Below are 15,467 nucleotides of genomic sequence, written 5' to 3' on the forward strand. Positions count from 1 at the left end.
TGACTCTTAATTACCAACCCTTCGCGCTCGAACGTTCTTTCGTAGAAATATTCAACGTTTCCCGAGGAGATCGCGAACGGCGAAGCTATTTCGTTTCAGTGTTTCGCGCACCGTTGCATTATGCAAAGCTGAATATCGAACGTCAAACCTTACGATTTTCCTGTATCGAATCACATTAATTCTCTTTTACCTTCCCTTGTCTCCCGTGCAGTCGGGTTTTCGCGTCCATCGTAAAGATGCCCCGTAACACGCAAACGATCGAAGTCAGTCTCGTCACTGCACGCCGAGGGATTAACTAACGAGGAGAAACCTCGGGAAGGGTTCTCGTAAAACGGCCACGGACAGCGAGCCTCGCGGCCCGTGCCGCATAAATATATGCCGTCGCTATTTACCCTTTAGCCGGAGGCCGCGCAGCATTTTTACGAGGGCGGGAACGCTGGCTGGCGTGTTACGGCGAGGAAAGAACACAGGCTAAGAGGGGTCGAGTAGTTGGCGGTCGAGAAGACGGGGAGGGGTCGAGAGGGGCCAAGCGGATCGAGAAAGAATCGAGAGGGAAGAGGTCGCGAAGGTGGTGCGGCGAGAACGAGGCGAAATATTGAAGAAGGCGGGCTGCGCGGCGAGATAAAACGTTTCATAAAACAGACATCGATTCCGTATTACCCGACGTGCCGCTTCGACGAGGATCGAGCAGTCCGCCTGGGAGATCCCGGGCCGCGGGTGGGGGTCCGTGTCGACTCGGCGAGCCTGAGAAAGAAAGATACGCGGTTCCTTATTGCGTCGAACGGGGTGCAACAGCTTCGACGGCGCGCGGAAGTCTCGATAATCCGGGCGGCGCGGGGAAAGGAACAGGCTCGAATTACCAGGAACACGGATTATCGAGTCTCCGTTGTGTTTCTAAATAATCGCGACGAACGTCGGCCGCCGGCTCCGTCTTATTCCTCTCTCGGCTCGGCGGCTCGCCTCATCCCCCGTCTATCAGCGGCGTCCACGCGATCGGGAAAATCCTCTCGGCCCGACGCGACGGAGGAACGGGGAATAGAGTGGGCCGATGGAAACGTTGCCGCGGCTTTGCCAGAATTTCCTGAAGGGGAAAAAGTGCTCGCGACAAGCAGCGAGTGGATTTGTCGCGGAAACGTTCGCGTTTAGATATTTATAACGCATGCACGTACCGCGCGCGCGTTCCAGACGGTTTCTGAGTTAGGAATCCCGGCCGCGGAGGTTTATCGACCACGCGACGCCGGATAAAATAATAATTCCTAAAGAAATCCGCGATAGCCCATTAAAATATTTCAAGGAAGCCCCGCGTTTCCCGGCGAAATGTTCATCATTTCGCCGGGGAGCGAGCCGAGGCGCGCGTCTATACCTACTTTCCTCGGTTGTACACGCGGAATCGATGTTGATGCAAATAACCGCGGTCTCGGGGGAGCGCCGCGACAGTTCTACGGACATTTGTTTCTTCCGTTCTACATTCGAGCGGCCGTTGACGCCGGTCCGCCCCCTTCAGTCACGGTTCAAGCGATTCCATTTGTTCCGTTTCGTTTCGTTCCGCATCGTTCCGTTTCCTCGTGAAACCCGAGGGAGTACCGGCGAATAGTTGCCGACAATCAATGAACATCGTTGAATCGGATTCCGAGATTTAAACATCGACGTTCTGTAATCCCAAGTTTCGCGACGAAGCCTGCCCGCGGCCTTCATTCGCGCACGCTCGCCCGCGCTCGCCCGCGCTCGCCCGCGCTCGCCATTGCTCGACCGCGTTCGCGCAAAACTTTCGCCCCCCGTGACGGGGCAACTTTTTAAATCTCTCGCGATTCGTTCGCTCGAACAAAGCCGGATCGACGTTTCCCCGACTGTTCCCTTCGTACGGCACGAAGATCGGGGGGACGCGAGGAAATCGAACTCCTTTCCTTTTCAATTATCCATCTGTTCCGGCGTCGATCGGGCGAAAAGCCCGGACGTGAGCACCGGGGACGCAGCTAAGGGGGTGGAGCCGAGGGTGAGCCGGATCCACGGGACTTCGGTTAACTTTATGGACCGTCAAGACGGCCGCGTCGTAAATACGAAGAATCGCGAGAGCACGTAATTACGCCGGACCACATTATATGGTGGAAGCTAATGCTACATAATTATGGCGCATTAAACCTTCGTTCCATAACAATATTTCACTTGACATTACCCTTTTTCTCCCTTTTCCTTCTTCCTCTCTCTCTCTCTCTCTCTAGCTCTCTCTTCTCATTCTCACACTCTCTCCCTTCCTGTTTGCCCTCCTTTCCTCTCTGTTAGTTTTTTATCGCCCGGGCTATAACACGAGCACCGATCCAGACGTTTTTAGCGACGGTATCCGTTAATGAATATCACAGAAGCGGCAGAGAATTTTCCCCGGCCGCGGGGTGTTATTAACGTCGCTTCACGCAAGTATTTGAAAGTTTCATTGAATTTTCAAGACGAAGCTGCGCCGGCAGCCCGGCAACTAACCGGCGTAATTGCAGGATTTCGTTCGGAACTAGAACCGTCTAGCGCGTCGAGCGCGACGCGTTCGCGAATAAAATTTGAATAAAAAGTCGCCGGGTAACGGGGCAGCGGCAGCGCGCGCCCGCCCGCCCGCTCGCGCCTGCTGCACGCCCCGCGGCGCGGGATTGTAAATTTTCCAGGGTGAATTAACGACGAGACGTCATAATTTCCCCTTTTTTCTCGCCTTTCCACCCATTTTCCCTTTTTTTCCGCTCGTAAGGAACTGCAAGGACGCGCGAGAATTTTAGCCGCGTTTTAATCCCGCGGCGGTACGCGACCCGCGGCGTCCCGAGTTCATCAATCTCCGTCGTTTTAGCTGTCCTATATCCCCTATCGTCTTCCGTCTTCCATCATTTATTCCGCGATCCGCCTTGTAGGCGCCGCTGTCCGGAAAAATTCCATCGATCCGGCCTCGCTAAAAAATGATGCGCTCGCGAGACGGGGAATATCCCCATTGGCCGCGTTTTTCCGAATCAACAATTAATTCGTTCCTCGGAACTGAAGACTCCTGGCCGGAAGTCTGCGGAAGATTTAATTCCGCTCGTATCGCCGGTCTCTATTTTTACGTTTGAATACGTAAACGAATTTCGCCGGTCTTCCAATTTCCGGATTTTTTAAGTATCTCCCTCGAGAATAGACTCTAGAAATATACAGAAGATAAACACTCGTCGAGAATAGAGACTCTATTTTCTAGTCCGTCGACGGACAGCTCGCGACAGAGTTTACGAGCGCGATCGCTAGTAATCTCGCAGTTTCGCGGCGAGTCCGTTAGTTTCGAGTGTAATCGGCGAGCGAGGACCGTGATGGCGCAGAGGTAGTTTTTCTTCGAATCGGAAACGAAATGTATCCGCGCGCAAAATATCGGATAACAGGGCCGCGATTCAATTGCGTTATCTCGGCCCATTCGCTCGTTGCACTCCAGTTCTGTGCAATAATTATTCCATCGATTCGAAATAATTATATTCTCCGGCGGGCGAGCACGAACACAGCCGTGACCCGAGGTCCGCGCCCGGCTCCCGCGACTCGATGGATCGCGATGAAAGAGAGTTTTTCGGGTAGTTCCTCCTCCTCCTACTCCTCCTCCTCCTCCCCCTCCTCCGCCGCCCTTTTCCCTCTCTGTGTCCCTCGCAATGAAACCTCCGCGCTCCACTCGAATTTCATTGGCCGGAAATTGCGATCGTCTCCTACATACATATCGAATACCGCGGCCCGTTCCCCGAATTCTTGGGATTCCCGGCGCAAGTCGGGCGCCCGGTCGAAGAAAAAAAGCGGGTCCTGGCCAGAGCGGGGAACGGGAACGACAAAGACAAAGCGGGGAGAGCAAGAAGTTTCCGCGGAAGTCGCCGGGAATGCGAACAATGGTATCGAGTATCTCTTTCCGTCCTCCCTCCGGAACTCTTTCTCCCCTGGGCTGGCTCTCGTCGAACGTGCCTCCGCGAGGAAACGGCGGGGAATCCCCCGGCCGCTGGGTAGACCGATTAAATGATAAAGTTTCCCCGGCGCTCTTTATATTTTTATTAGCCGGCGGATTAAAGCCGGATGAGTCGCGATTGGAACGGCATCGATCGCGTCCGATTGGAGGCCGGATGCGTGCACGCGTAATAACGTTCATTACATTTACAAACGCAAAACCATCCTATTTAGCAAATATTACCGGGCCCGCCGCCGCTCCCCGCGAATCTCTGCTAAACGGCAAATTACATTTATATTGCGTTAACCGGATACGAAACAACCTCCCGACGCGCGGACTGTTATTGTTCCCCGATTGGCGGGTCGGCCCGATTGAACGACGGTCGCCGGCGGATAAACGTCTGTTCCGGTCCGTTCGCTGAATCACCCTCGATAACGCGCGCTTCCGTTCTTCTGTTGCAGCATCGACGCCAGGGAAAAACCGGTGAACAAGGCGCAGCACTCCTCCGACTCCGGGGTGTTCGGCCCGAGGGCGTATTTCAGGACGTCGTTCCCGAACCCGGCGGTCCTGGTGATCGAGGACATCAAGAGGCATGACGCGGCCACCTACCGGTGCAGGGTCGACTTCCGGAAAGGCCAGACGCGCAGCTTTCGCTACAACCTGACCGTGATCGGTGAGTTTCCCATGTCGATGATAATAACACGCGTCGAATGTAAATGTATCTACAGCGACAACAAGAGCATCGGACTTTTTATCGGAGCGAACGGGTGTGTCGTGAAGCAAAGAACGAGAGATCGGCCGGAAACGCCGCAGGATCTCGTTGAACGTAAAAGCAGCTCTCGCCTCGACGTATTCTCCGTTGGAGACGATGCGCCGTCGGTCTGAGAAGCGGCCGTCGATCGTCGATTGCCCGCTCGCCGCGCGCTCGCGTCCCTCTCCCTTTCGACGGTAGAACAAGCGGCGAGCGGTGGAAGAGTTTAATCAAGATCAAAGCGGCGCTTTTATGAGCCCCTGAAAAGGCGCGGCGTAATTTCTGGTGTCAAACAAATTTAGCGGCTCGCTGAAAAGGACCCTCGAACGGCGTATTAGCCTCTTCGGGGGCCGCGGCGCGAGGGTGGGCGGCTCGGGAAAAATCGATCAACGGTCGGAAGTTGCCGCGGCGCGTCCGGGGAAAGTGTGTTTCTTCGTTTTCGAGGATGAGAGCAAACGTTAGGACGGATAGTTCGCTGCCGAACGGAGAGGCCGAGGCGGGATCTCTTTGGTAACGCGTTAGCATGCCGCCGCTGGAACAGCCTTTCTCGCGTTTCAACGGAACGCGCTGGCAAACACACTCTCGCCTCGCCAGACTCTCTCGCGTGTCTCGCCTCTTTCCGTCCCTTCGCGCCGCCCCCGTCTGCCGAGGTCGAGCGAAAAGTGCAGTTCTCAGCGGACTCTAAGTCTGATCAAACAAACGGCGACTGTTGAAAAATGCATGAGCCAATCGAAGACGAGTAACCCGTGCTCCGTCTTTGTTCGACGCGACGCGACGCGACGCGACGCGAGTCGAGCCGACACGACTTCCTCCGCCGCGCGGATGCTCCATTGCCGTTGTTTACGCTTTTTCGTATAATCCCGCGAACGTGCTCGCGTGTTAAAGACTCCTCGAGCGACGGAACGCCTCGGCGTACCTCCCGCGGGACGGCGGAAACTCGCGTCTGCGGCGGCGCGTTTCGCGTTTTTGTCCGCCGCGATTTAGTTAAACGGAACTCCGAGAAATCCGGCGAAGAAACGCGAACGGCGCCGGGAACACCGTATAATCCACTCGTCGGGTAAACGTATAAGCGGTACCGGGGGATAAATCGCAGACGCTGCAACGCGCGATGGTCGCCGATCGGCGGTTTGCCGGTCGCGATGCTCCGCGCGGCGAGAATCGATCGTAAAGCCCACGAAGCGGCGCGAGGGTTGTAACTTTCATGGACGCTGTTCAAAGCAGTCGCTGCCGGAGTACGTTCGAATCTCGGGATATCCAGTATAGCTCGCGGCAGGAATATAACCAGAAAAATCCTGGCCCCGATCCTCCGATACCGGAATCCATCTTTCGCGGCAATCCCGCAGCTTCTTCCGTTCCTGTGGGAGCCGGAGGATGGATCGAACCGCGGCCGGGGGAAGGGGTAACGACGGTAACAGGCAGGGGAATCGAAAGAAGCGGGAAAAGACGTAAGCCGAGGGTGAGAACGGCATAAATGTCGCAGTGCAGGTTCCAGGAAGAGCTTCGGGGCTAACCTGGAATTGCTTGATCTTTATCTGTTCGGCTTTCCTGCGGATTTGCCGCGGAGGAGAGGTACGTGCACGCGCTCGACCACGCGTGAATCCCGCGGCCGCTCCGCCCCGCGGGAACGCTGCAGGTAATAAACGGCGAAAAGGAATGGGCGAACGCGCGATATCCGTGTTTAGAGTGTTCCCGGGCCGATTTCCACTTGCCGCGGCAGAAACGATTACACGGCCCACGGACGCGGGAAGAGCGGAGATTCGGCTCTCGCTGCTCGAGAAAATTTTCGAAGCAACTCGCTTTTCTCTCTCTCTGTCTCTGTCTCTTTTCCTCTCTTTTCCTCCCTTTCCTCTCTCTCTCTCTCTCTCTCTCTCTCTCTCTCTCTCTCTCTCTCTCTCTCTCTCTCTCTCTCTCTCTTCTTCCCTTCCTCCCTTTCGCTCTTTTGCTCCTTTACCCCCGCTCGCACGCGATACTCCAAAAAAGAGTCACGGAAGAAATTGGCCCCGGCCGGGGAACCGTCCGCTTTGAGCGAGGTATTTTCATCAGAGGAGATTGGTTCCCAAGAGTTCCTAGATTGCGTCCGTTCACTGGATTTTCCCTCGTAACCGGCGACCTTCCGCCTCGCCCCTGCCGCGCCGGTCCACCTTTTTATCGGTCATTTCCCTTTCTTTCATATCGCTCGCTCGCGCGCCCTCGCCCCCTATCGCCGATGATACCCGCCGCCGATACGCGGACCGACCGAGCCCCGACCGCTTCCTTCCCCGCCCGAACGACTCGGAAAGTTTGCTGCTGCCGGACTGGATCCAGTTTCCATTTCCCTTCGCCCTCCGGGGTTATTTTCAACGCAACGGAACCGGGGATCTGCGGGAAAGGAAGCACGACGTAGCCAGCTTTTGTTTCGGCCACTGGAAATCGAGCCCGCTCCCGTCTTCTATCTATCGTTCCGCCGGCTCGTTCAACCTCGAAGCGAAACAACCCCTCGCAACCGTCACTCTCCGCGGAGGGTTTCGGGGACCGTCGGTCTCGCAACGGAGGATCGGTGACGGAGAGGCTACTCGTTCGGCTAACCCGCGATATTAACTTCCAGCGAGTCTTTCGGAAATGGAATTCCCATCGGCTCTTTCGTTCGAGCGAATCGGCGTCGAGCGGTCTGGCGTCGATCGAAAATCGAGAATTTATAAAGCCCGGATTTCCCTGTTCCGCTCGTCTCGCGTTCGTCGATGGATAGTTGCGTAATCGAATCGTCTCGGGCTTCTAATACTGTAGAAGACGGAAGCTGCTCTCGTCGCTAGTCGAGAGACCGTCGCGCCGAAACTCGTTTCCCCGCGACGGTAACGAACTCGCGCGCGCGTAGAAATGAAATGGATGCGAGAGCGGCGCGTTGACGGTGATTATCGGAGCGTGAAGACCATCGACGAATCGGAGGGAGGCGAAGAAGGGCTCGGCGAATGGATCTCCCGAATGGCGGCACGCGGGCGTAGCCGGTTTCGCGAAAAGAACACAATCGATCGTGGTCGCGCACGACCGTCGAAAAATCGCGGAACCGAGCGACCGATGCACCGAAAGTTCCCGGTGTGTGGCGCATCGACGACCCGATGCTTTTCGCGCGGCTGAAGAGAGTATCCGCGACGACACCGCCGTGATAATGATGCCGGTAACGGAGTGGCGGCCGCGGAAGGGAGAGAGAGGAACAGCGATAACAAAACGAGGGCTCGTCGCGCGAGAGAACCGCGGATCTCTCCAAGATCCGTTTCCATTTCTCACGTCGCGCGACGGAGATGGAAAACTGCAAAAGATGGGAGCGAAGCCTGCCGCTGAAGTGGTCGGAAGGAAGAATAGAGATCTGCCCTCGTTAAGGAAATAATCCGCGGCTTAATTAAATACAGCACAATTAGTTCTGGTTCTATAGGTAGCCTGGTAGGCGTTGCGCGCGCGTTCGCCAGGGCAGACTGCCGAGGTTCATCGCCATCCAGAGACTTCCTCCCGAAACCGATGATCGTCGTTCGAAAAACATCCACTGGTTTTCTAGAGTTCACTATCGTTCGTGTCCGCTAATGTCCCCGTGACGTGCAATCGGGAGAAGATACTCGTTTAGCTGGATTATACACCGAGCGAAGAAGAACAACCGACTTCCTCGACTGCTGACAGCGTGTGCCACGATGAACGCGTCCGCGGTTTTTCTAGCGGCAACTACGACTACGCCGCGTCTACGGGAATCCCAGGTTCGCGCGTACTCCCGTGCCCAGTGATATCGCGAGGCGGACAGGGGTGGGAACACGGCGAGACGCGGAGGGGGCCGAGTAGATTAGACGGTCGAATTAGAATTTCAAAAATCCGCGCGGAACTTTCGGCGTTAACTCGAGTAAAAGTCGGTCGACGGAAGACGGAGGAGGGAGCCGCGCATAGAAATGGACCGGGCTGGACAAACCCCGTCGTTAAGTTTTCCCTTAATTAACCTCCGTCTCCCTTTGGCTTCTTGTCTCCTCTATCTCCCTCGGTTTCATCCGCGCTCCGTCCCTCTCCGGCTGCTCCCCGGCCGACCGTCCTCCGCTCCGCCCTCTACCCTTTTCGCTCGCCGCCAGCCGTTTCATCCCTTCCGACGATATTTCACCGCGCCTTCTTCCGGTTGCATTAGCGTTTCCTCTGTGAAATCTCCGTCCGCGTTCGCCGCGCGGAAAATCGTCCCGACAATTTTTCCGAATCGATACGTCTCCCCGGCAGCGTGGGATTAATCGGGGCCTCGTCCGTCGAGCGGCCGGCGCGCCGTCGAGGATTCTAATCGGGCGGCGCTGCCCGAAGGGAAGCAATTAGCATCGGGCAGAGGAGCAGCGGGGAGCGAGGAAATTCGGGGGGCGATCGCGGTTCGGCGACGTTTTCCCTAAATAACTCGTCTTTCCTCGAACGAGCGGCAATTTCTCTCGAAAAGCGTTGAGCTGCAATTTTTTCCGGGCTTTTAGCCGACGCACACGCTTCCCCGCGCACACGTACCCGGAACCCGTGGGGCGGCGGAGGTGGCGGTGGTTTGTCTCGAGGTCGGCAACCCTTTTCCCAGCCCAGCTGTAGGGTTATGTTCTACGCGTCGACTAATGGGGGAAAATAGTAAGAGAGAAGTCGCCGGGGAAAAAAGAGGGCAACGCCGGGCTGAGGGGGAGGGGACGCGGGACAACCGAGGGAGCGCTCGGAAAAAAGTTGGCCGCGCTCTATTGGCCACCGGATAGCTGTACATAATCGAGCCTCTCTGTGGCGAGGATAATTAACCCCATGCGCTCTCTCGCGCTCTCGCTCTCGCTCTCGCGTGCGCGCGCCCCCCGTGGCCACCACTGTCCTTTCACGAACCGTATAAATTGAATCGCGAGTACTTCTCTCCGCCTCTATACCGGTTCTACTCGCTTTTCACCTCGCTCTCGATAATCCGGCTCTCGGGCGCCGCGGAATTGCTAATGCCCCGGCCGCGCGAGACCCGCCGCGCCGACGAAATCGAGTTAAACCGGCGATTATACGCGCGTTCGCATTCTTTCGCCGGGCAAAAACGCCATTCTCGGCCAGGGAAACGAGAAGAATGGAAACGGGAACGGCAGAGGAACTGGAACGAAGGTCTGCTCTCGCGAGCGAGCCCGGCGATGACAATGGATCGGAAATTTTGGTCGAGCCGGCGACGGTAACCGCACGAGCCGGCCAGAATAGCCGGCGAAATGAAAATGCGGGAAGATGGGCGAACTCGCGCGGAATGTGACGAGGCTAAAAGGCGTGTGAAAGGAGGGACGGCGCCCCGGGGGAAGGGCTAAAAGGGGGCTGGCCGGAAGGCCGGCGAGCTGGGTCCGAGATCGGAAAAACGGTCCGCGAAGTCGCATGAATTTATGACCGACATAAATCCGGGTCGGCGGTCTCGCGCGTACCCTCCCACGATTTTCGGAAGCCCCCGCGCGATCCTCCGGCATCTTCGCCACCCCCGGGCGAAATTGGAAAAACGCTCGGACGTCGCCGGCTGAAATGCGACCCGGCCGCTCTCGATACTTCGCGGCGAGCCGGCCAGCGCGCGCCGCCTCGTATATTACAACCGGCGGTCCGTTAAAAAACCTCCGCAGCGCGGCGGCGGGGAAACGGGGCATCTTAAATCCCACGGAAACGTACGCATCGCAATCTCCGCCGGGAGAGATTAAACGGGCGAGGCCGGCCCGTGCGTGCGCGGGGAAGCTGCGAGGAAATTACCGAGCGCTTTACGATCCGACCAGAGCGCGGTGCTCGGTGAAAATACGATTTTCGCGATCTAAATAATTATCTAATCTTGCGCGCCGTGGAGAATCAAGGATGCAGCGCCGCTGCAACGCGCGCTCCCAAGCAGTTCAGAATTTCGCTGGATCCTACGTGAAACGGCGCTTCCGCGTTCGCCGGGCCAATTGTTCGCCATTTGTCCAATCTTTTCGAATGTTAATTCATCGGTGTAACCATATTTTTCGCGGAAAATATCGCAACAACGATTTCAATAAGACATTTAACCCTTTGCACTCGGAAGTTTCTCGCTAGAAATATTGTAAGATTTCTCGATGAAGTAAAGACGATATTCTGTGAAACTAACTCGAAGAGAAATCGCACGTATATAGAGGCACAAAGCTAGTTTATTTCAATATTTCTCAAATTGATGCGTTGTACAAGGTATAATATGTAATATCAAATTTCATAGTTTCACTGTATGAAACCAGGTGGTGAATGAGAGTCACCTATCGAGTGCAAAGGGTTAACTGTAAAATCTTAGAACAGGAATTTTCCTTCGATATACGAATAAATGAACTTATACCGCATCAAAAGGGAACCGTTACCATTTCTACAAGCAACCAAGTAACCTCCATCCACTCCGTACTCGGTAAACGCATACGCAACAATCGATTGCAAGAAGAATCGATCGGTAGCATCGTTTCTGCGCTGGACAAGCTTAGCGACTTACACGGCGATTCGTTGAAAAGCAGCAGCACCTTAATCATTGCCGCGAACGGCGCGATGTTCGGTTCACGGAAGATCGTCGGCGCCGCTCGTAGACGAACGCTACGTTCTTGGTTTCGGCTCGCTGAACTATGCGTGTGCCGACAACGCGGCGTGATATACTGCCGGCCGCTAACTACGCGAATTATTCCAAGTAGACACCGGCGTCGCCGTTGCCGCCTCCGAGCCAGTTACCGAAGAACTTTCCACGCGGATCTCGACCCGGAGCCCGTGGCCTCGAGAAACGAGCGCACGAGGATGCCGAGATAGGGAACGGACATTCCACGCGATCGCTCGCGAGTCCCCTAAAAACCGGCGATTGTTCCGTGGATCGCCTCGCGGCGCGTCTGCGCGAATCTTCGTCTCGCATTTCGGCGAACTTCAAATCCAAATGATGTCCAGGTGTTCGTTCGAGGATAAAATTATGACGGATCAACCCTTTGCACTCGAGAAATTTTTCTAATGAAATGTCAACGATATTTCTCGCAATTAACATAAAGAGATACCCTGCGTAAAGCGAGTGACAGAACTATTTTATTTCGATGTTCCATGTGTTCGTACATTATATAAAGTTTAATATTGAACTTTCAATTCTACTCCTCTCGAGTGCAAAGGGTTAATATCGGTAGCATCGCTCGCGAGCGAACGCTCTCCGAAAAGTTAGATACTCCGAGCGCAGAGGATATCCGCGAAAAGAGCTGTTCGAACTGGCGGGAGTTTTTATTCTAAAACGGTCCGGCTTCCGAAACAACAACCAGCGAGACAGAGTATTTCTCTGCTGCTTCTGCAGTGCATAAACATTTATACGGCCCAGCGACGAGCGTAGTTGCTGTACGCGCCGTGCGAGCAGGAATTTGTCAAGAGTCGGGGACAGAACCGGCGTCCGCTAAACCGACGCGTTTAAACAAATTCGGTTCGACCGGGAGCGAGGTTCCACCTTTTTTCGTTCTTTTTAATCAACCCACCCCGTCCGCGTCGTTTAAAGCGAAACGTTCGGAACGTTAAAGATTCGCCCGATAGGGGAGTCGCGTATAATTAGGTTGGTCGAAAGAAATCCCTGTTAATTCGAAGGAGCCCCCGGCCGTGCGCTCGCATAATTTAGATACCGAGCGGAAAACCGAACTCTCTCTCTCTCTCTCTCCCTCCCTCTCTCACACCCCGGCGAGAGCGCGGAACTTCGTTACCCAAACCGAATTAAATAAATGGGATCCCGGCTAATCGCTTTTCGATCCTAATTTCTATGTGCTCCCTTTTGTTTTCTTAAAGCTTCGTTAAGCCTGGGAATCTCCATCGATTCCCCCGGCGGAAGGGGCGGTAAAAGCGTACAACTGCCGCCGAAATCGCACGGCGGAACGCGGGTGCGCGCGGTCGGAGGCACGTTCGACGCTTATGGCGTTGACTGGCGATCGATTCCGGCGATAGCTTGTTCGGTGAAGCAGCTAGACTCTATTTCCGCGCGAATCTTCCGAAAATAGCAGCCGCATTTCATTTTAAAGCTGCCGCTTGTAATAGTAATACCGATACTCCCCGTAGAGCGGAGTGAACGAACGAGTAAAACCACGGCGAAACGTGAAAGGCAAGATTGTCGAGTTGCGTCGACTCGAAAGTGACGTCCATCGCGTCCGGGTTAATGATATTCGAGAAGATCGATGTCGGAGAAAAATCTTTGCAACGCGAGAATCGTGACAAGACTCGGTAACTATTTCTATTTATCCTTGCAGAGCGAGCGATACGTGTAACGCTCGAATTTATTGCGTCCTTTCTTCCTTCGTGATCTCTGATGTCCCTTTCTTGTACGTACGCACCGTCTATATTAATTAATAAATAGAATATATAGAATTTCTAAGCCGACCTTGCCATTTTAAATATGAAATTCCAATTATCTGTCTTATACTAGCACCGAGTTCGTTACGCTCGCATCGATTGTAACAAATGCTGTCAGGAAACAACGGTTTCAAACAATTAACCGTTCGGACTCGAAAGTTTTCCAATATTTATTGCATTCCAATATTTTCTGGAAATATTCAACATTTCCCGACGAGACACAGGCGACATTGAAACTAATTTAACGATAATTCACAGATAAATTAAGCAACGAAGCTATTTCATTTAAATATTTCACGCGGCAATACAAAGTTTCATTTAAAACACTGAATATTCAACTTGATAGTTTTCCTGTATCGAATCAAGCGGTGACTGGGAGTCACCTCTAGAGTGTAAAGGGTTAACTGACACTCAAAAAAGGTTGGCGTGTTTATAGGAAAAAGGAGTATCTACCGAGCAGCCAATCAGTGCGACTTTGCCGGACATACTAGTATCTAATCGCGTTCCCCTGAACTTTTCGGTTTCTTGGGTTTCGAGGGCTCTCTAGGTAATTTAAGGTGTCATTTTTGGCCGCGTACCATTCTTATTTCTACCCGATTCGCCTCGATCCACCCTACATCCCCGCACGCAAACCAGCCAACCACGAATTATTCGAGCGCAGCTGTTGCCGATGCTGCCCGGAATTAGCGCGGGGTTCGTCGTTTCACGAGTAAACCGTCGAAGGGTCGAGATCGCGGGGATGCGCGCGCGGGCGCGCCCTCGTTTCGCTTTTTGTTCGGGTTGAACCCGAGCCGGCGGATTCGTACGGGTTTTCTCCGAGGGCTGTCGACGGAATAAAGAAATTACGCGATCGATTCGGAACGGTCAATGCCGGCCATTAATCTTCGGGACATTCATTTAACCACGCCGGGGCTGCGCCTGCCCCTCGTTCGATTTCCCACTAATTACATTCGTATTCGAGAGCGGAACTGGTTGTGGCACCCCGGTTACAGCGGGGAGGCGGCTGCGAGTACGGCCAAACAGGTGGCAATACTCGTCGGGAGTCTCACGGGTCTTCTCGCGGGGAACTAACGTGATTACCGGTCGTTTTTGGCTAGCCACGTGTACACACTTGAGGCAATCGATGCGCCCGATACCGATCCCGCTCCGTCCTCCGCCTTCTCCTCGCGAACGTCTCGCGATGCATTTTTAACGCGTTTTCGCCGCAACGAGGATCTTGAACGTTTCGCATCTACGTCGCTCGTTTGCACGTAGTAGAGATTAATTGTTCGGCAACAGGATTCTTTCGTTAGACTTTTATCTAGTTGCTTCGGTTACTCGTACGAGAGGATCCACGGATGAAGACGCTGCTTGGCCGGAAAATAGAAAATACGGTGCTTTATTTCGACACGCTCTTCCGACGACTGATCAGCGATCACCGATTCGTTGCTTATCGGCGTACCGTTACTTGGTCGACGCAACGAAGGTGTCGGATAATATGTCCGAAATGCGTTCGACGTTTCATTCGATTCGTTTGGAAGTCGTAATTGTTCTCCAGCGATTCGCCGGTGTTGCGGCCGGAAATTCGAAGGAATTTCGGGCGCGAGTGAAAACCGCCGATGGTAATTCGAGCCTCGATGGACGGCTCGCGCGGCGAACACAGGAGAATGACGTTTCGGATAAGGAGGCGAACGGCGCGTCGTCGCGTACGTTTCGCCGAGTATGTGCTGCGTCGCCGTAGCGTAATGTTTCGCAAATATTGACGTAGAAATCGGCTCTTCCGCGTCCCGCCCCCGTCCTGGCCCCGTTTCAGCCCCTCCTACGCGGCGATCTGGCTGCAGACACCTAAATTGGCTCGATACATCCGACGAACGTGGAGCGAGTACATAACTCGATAAGTACACAAAATTTTCCGCGCCGTACTACCGCCCACGAATATTTCACCGAGAATACCGTCTGTGCGACATCCAGCCGTACAACCCAACCCCCGTTCCCCACGCGAAACTCCGCCGTCTCCACCGATCTGTTCCCTGCGCACGATCCCGCAATCGCCTGTTCCGGACGCGCCGATAATCATTTTCGTCGCCGACGATTTCATTGCGGCCCGATCCCGAGGTTCTTCGTCCCCGAATCACGTGTAGCAGACCCAGCGCTGACCCTGTGTTCCAGCGGGACGTCGCGCGACGACCGAATCGAAGCGACGCGACTGATCGGACCGGCAAGAAGCGAACGGAGCACGATTCCATTAGCGTCTCCAAATTGTCGACGCGACGACGTCGCGCTTACGCGTCGTCGGCTTTAATCCTTTGCGGACGAAGGTTCTTTGAAATGTACAAAACCATCGACAGATGAAGCTACATTGTACATCGATCGCTTAAATAATAGCGAAAACAGAAACTAGACGCTAATCTCCTGCTGCCCGAGTAATTAGATCATTTGCCTGCGACTTATGTTAATCTTCCGAATAAGAACGTTTCATCCGAAACGTCGACATTCGTCCGCAAAGGGTTAGAGCTGAAA

At 54.4% G+C, this 15,467-nt stretch overlaps 1 protein-coding gene across 1 annotated transcript in view; it reads left to right on the forward strand.

The window, feature by feature from the left end:
- LOC116433075 (kin of IRRE-like protein 1) overlaps window positions 1–15,467 on the forward strand; it is a 319,687-nt gene that overhangs the window by 200,494 nt on the left and 103,726 nt on the right. Inside the window, exon 3 of the mRNA XM_076369792.1 lies at window positions 4,381–4,592. Within this exon, the coding sequence (XP_076225907.1) occupies window positions 4,381–4,592 (212 nt within the window). The remainder of the gene's footprint in view (window positions 1–4,380; window positions 4,593–15,467) is intronic.

Source organism: Nomia melanderi, chromosome 8 (genome assembly GCF_051020985.1).
Source record: "Nomia melanderi isolate GNS246 chromosome 8, iyNomMela1, whole genome shotgun sequence".
In the NCBI taxonomy this organism is placed as follows: domain Eukaryota; kingdom Metazoa; phylum Arthropoda; class Insecta; order Hymenoptera; family Halictidae; genus Nomia; species Nomia melanderi.